This window comes from Chroicocephalus ridibundus, chromosome 22 (assembly GCF_963924245.1).
Source record: "Chroicocephalus ridibundus chromosome 22, bChrRid1.1, whole genome shotgun sequence".
Classification (NCBI taxonomy): Eukaryota; Metazoa; Chordata; class Aves; order Charadriiformes; family Laridae; genus Chroicocephalus; species Chroicocephalus ridibundus.
The window spans coordinates 6,307,165-6,311,282 of NC_086305.1; the positions used below are offsets into that span (position 1 = coordinate 6,307,165).

The 4,118-nt window shown below is 57.0% G+C and overlaps 1 protein-coding gene across 1 annotated transcript; it reads left to right on the forward strand.

Moving 5' to 3' along the window:
* The first annotated feature begins 408 nt into the window (after window positions 1–408).
* RPL36 (ribosomal protein L36) lies at window positions 409–3,005 on the forward strand. The gene is made up of 4 exons (XM_063357930.1): window positions 409–488; window positions 558–652; window positions 2,140–2,274; window positions 2,874–3,005. Exons 2-4 carry the CDS (start codon window positions 560–562, stop codon window positions 2,961–2,963), a joined length of 318 nt encoding a protein of 105 aa, XP_063214000.1. The 5' UTR covers window positions 409–488; window positions 558–559; the 3' UTR covers window positions 2,964–3,005.
* Window positions 3,006–4,118: the final 1,113 nt, after the last annotated feature.

Sequence of the window (4,118 nt, forward strand, 5' to 3'; positions counted from 1 at the left end):
ACGCCACGTTCGCCCCAGTTCTTTTCCGCAGGGATTTGCCCAGCACAACAAAATCGTTTAATGTTTCTTTTTGATTCGTCCGTCCGACACGGACAAAACGCGGCGCAGCCACACGGAGCCTGTGACTCCTCAGAAGCCCGGGCTGGCCCCAGGCCGGGCCGCTCCCCTCGCCCGTCCGGTGCCCGGCTCCGCGCCCGGGGCCCTGCACGAACCGCCCTCCTCCCGCGCGGGTTTTGGCTCTTTTTCTTCACAAACCGCCGCGAGTGCGGAGCGACGGCCCTGCCCGAGAGCCCCGGCCCGCTCCCCTGCTCCGTCCCGCCCGACGCCCCCGCCGGGGGCCGCTCCTCCCTCCCCTCCCCTCCCCTCCCCTCCCCTCCCCTCCGCGGCCACGGCGCGAGCCCGCCCCGCGCGGTGGCCGGAAGTGCTGCCGTCCCGGCGACCCGCGCGCTCTCGCTCCTTCCGGCGCGGCGCCATCAGCGGAGCGGCAGGTGAGGGTTGGAGCTGGGGCCGGGGATCCGCGTCCATCGGCGGCGGCGCTGACCGCGCTCTCCCCGTAGGCATGGCGATCCGCTACCCCATGGCCGTGGGCCTCAACAAGGGCTACAAGGTGACGAAGAACGTGTCGAAGCCCAGGCAGTGCCGTCGCCGCGGGGTGAGTGTGAGGCGGGGGAGGGCCGGGCCGGGCCGGGCCCTGGGAGAGGCGCTACCGGCAGCCGCGGGGCTCGGCCGGGTCTGCTGCCCCCCCGGGGCCAGCGGCTGGCGGAGGGACCGGGCAGGGCCCTGCTCCTGCTGCCTGCGCGCCGCGTGTTGCGGTCGTGGGCCGGGGGCGGGAGGGATGAGCCGCCGTGCCGCATCTCGGGGCCGCGGTTGGGGCGGGCCGCGGCTGCAGTTCGGATCTTGCTCGGGCTGCCGGGGGGAGGCAGGGCCGCTCCGAGCCCCCGCACCACCTTGGGGTGGCCCGGCTGGAGTGAGCGGGATGGTGCGGGACCGGGAGGGCTGTGGGCGCTGCAGGCGACTGACCTGGCACTGAGCTGGAGGCGCAGACTACCGCAATGACTGCAGCCCAGAAACCCCCCGCAGCCTGGGCTGCATCCCCAGCAGCGTGGGCAGCAGGGCGAGGGGGGGATTCTGCCCCTCTGCTCCGCTCGGGGGAGACCCCCCTGCAGTGCTGCCCCCAGCGCTGGGGCACCGACAGCAGAAGGACACGGAGCTGTTGGAGCGGGGCCAGAGGAGGCCCCGGAGATGCTGGGAGGGCTGGAGCCCCTCTGCTGGGAGGACGGGCTGAGAGAGCTGGGGGGGGTTCAGCCTGGAGAAGAGAAGGCTCCGCGGAGACCTTCCAGCCCCTGCCAGTCCCTAAAGGGGCTCCAGGAAAGCTGGGGAGGGACTCTGGAGCAGGGAGGGGAGCCACGGGACGAGGGGGAAGGGTTTGAAACTGGAAGAGGGGAGATTGAGATGAGATGTGAGGCAGAAATTGTTTGCTGTGAGGGGGGTGAGCCCCTGGCCCAGGTTGCCCAGAGAAGCTGTGGCTGCCCCATCCCTGGAGGGGTTCAAGGCCAGGTTGGCCGGGGCTTGGAGCAACCTGGGCTGGTGGGAGGTGTCCCTGCCCAGGGCAGGGGGTGCCACTGGGTGGGCTTTAAGCTCCTTTCCAACCCAAACCATTCTGTGACTGTTAGCCATAGCAGATGGTATGGGAGTTGAATGTCTCTTTCTGGGGGATTGCGGAAGTGTGTGCTTTGAGGGTCTTCTCCGTTTCCCCATCTGTTGGGTGGAGCGTTGTTCTGCCCTGAACTGCAGTGACTGGGACCAACAGAAAACATATGGAAAAGCACTGAGTTTTAAGGGTTGAGAAAGCTGGTGATGTTACACGTGGAGTGGGGGCTTAAATCATGGAAAGTATTAAATTTGCAAAGGTGGGTGTGGAGTGAAATAGCTGGTTATAGAATTGTCAGTGGAGCAGTCTGTAATGGAAGAATAAGATAGATGTATTTCAACCATAGCTTAAATCCAGTTAGCAGTGAAATAGAAAACAGGGTGAAGTTTCTCCCAGTCTGCTTCTCTTGCTGGGAGGAACAGGTTTAAATTAGCATTTAACATTTATTGTGATCCATATATTCCACTCCCCCCCATCCTTTCCTATAGCGCCTGACCAAACACACCAAGTTTGTGCGAGACATGATCCGGGAAGTCTGTGGCTTTGCACCCTACGAGAGACGTGCTATGGAATTGCTGAAAGTTTCCAAAGATAAACGTGCTCTAAAGTTCATAAAGAAACGGGTAGGTCAATCCAACATGTTAATGAGGACGGTTAAAACTCTGCTTTAGTTAACTTTCTGTTTTCTGCCCTTCCCTAGGGATACTGTGATTTTTAATGCTTTTATTTTTTCAGTTGTTTGGGAAGTTACTGGTCTGGATCTGAGGGAGTGGAGGGCGAATGCCTCTTGGGTTGGGTGGGAGAGTGGGCGGTGAACATAAAGGTACTTTGCCAGAAAGGCCCTGAGCTACAGCAGTCCAGCCTTGCCTTGCTATTTTTGCATTATTTGCACATCTGATGGGGGGAAGAGGAGATGGAGATTGGATACCATTGACCAGGTGACTTGAAATGTGGTTCATTGAGGGCACCTATGAGAGCTGAGAGCAGCTTCTTCCTCGCCTCAGGTCATTCTTGAGTAGAAGTACCACTGAGATGTGATGGCAAGTAGTTCCTGGCTGGCCAGTTGAGGTGGGTGGGGTTCGAGCCCACATTTACCAGGACTTTACCATCCTGCCTACTTTTTGAGTAAAGCCTCTTCAGGGAATGCCTAATGCAGCCAGGCAGTTTTAGCTGTTGTTCCCTGCTGGGGTGAACGCTGACTGCACTTCTCTTTCCCCTGCAGGTTGGCACTCACATTCGGGCCAAGCGGAAGCGTGAAGAACTCAGTAACGTCCTGGCAGCCATGAGGAAAGCTGCTGCAAAGAAGGATTGAGTTGTACAGTTTGTAACTCAATAAAGTCCTGTCTGAAAAACAGCGTAGTGGCTGATGATGGTACATCTGCTTCAGCCTGTAGGAAGGGGGTGCTCCTGGGGGTGCTGAGGGACTGTGCTGACAAGGACCTGAATTGTAATCCAGAACTTGCATTGCTACTTTATTTTACTGCAGCTGGAGATGCTGATACAGGAGTTGCTGCTGCTGCCCTGTGATATACTCTAGAAGGGGAATCTCCTCCTCCAGACCTTGTGGCGCTAGCCTTTCTCAGGACGTGGAAGCCTTTGCAATAGCTAAGCCTGTGAAGGTTGCAGTGCCTTCCCCCTCCTGGTCTGTCTCCAGAGGGTGGTAGGAGAGAAGTCAGTGGATAAAAATTGCTGTTGAAAATAATAACAAACAACTCTGCACTCCTTCCCCATGGCACTTCAACCTTGTGCAGCTTTTCTTGCTCACACACTTCCCCTTGTACCCTCCATTCGTGTCCTACTTTGTGCAGTGTGCTATCAGATCGTGAGAGAACGGCAGTCAGTAAGAGCTTCCTGAACTTCAGTGGGAGGATTCTTTATTCTCCACTAGGGACTACTGTGCTGTGAGACAGGACAAGTGCTGTTCTTCCTGCACAGAAATACATTTCAGCTAAACTTCATGTAACTTCATGTAACCTCCCGTTTAAATTGTTTTTCTAGCATCTGCTGTAAGATGAAGTACTCAAGTTCTCTGGCCCAAGCCTGGGTTTACTGACATGCAACAGTCATGCTAAGACGTTTCATTCCATTCATAACAGAGACAGTGGTGGAGTGACACTGACCACGTGGCTCTCCAGGTTTGCTCTTTTCTTAAGGCTGGTGCTGACCTGTGATTCAAGGCTGGAGGAGGACTGTGGCCCCCCCACCAGAACACGCTTCCTCTCCCCAGCTGTCCTTGAAGAGTATTACAGCTTCCCCTCAGCCTAGCCCAGGCCGAGACAGGGAGAGGTTTCTGAGAGCTACTCATCTACATCAGGAACACTACGTATGTGAAGCATAGCCTCAGCTCTGTTTGTAGCGTTAGTGTTCCCCTAAGCAGGTACTTAGAATTACAGTAAAATAACTGAAAATTTAATTCTAAGACACTAGACTAACTCTACTGCGGGTGATAACATGCATATTCCTTGGG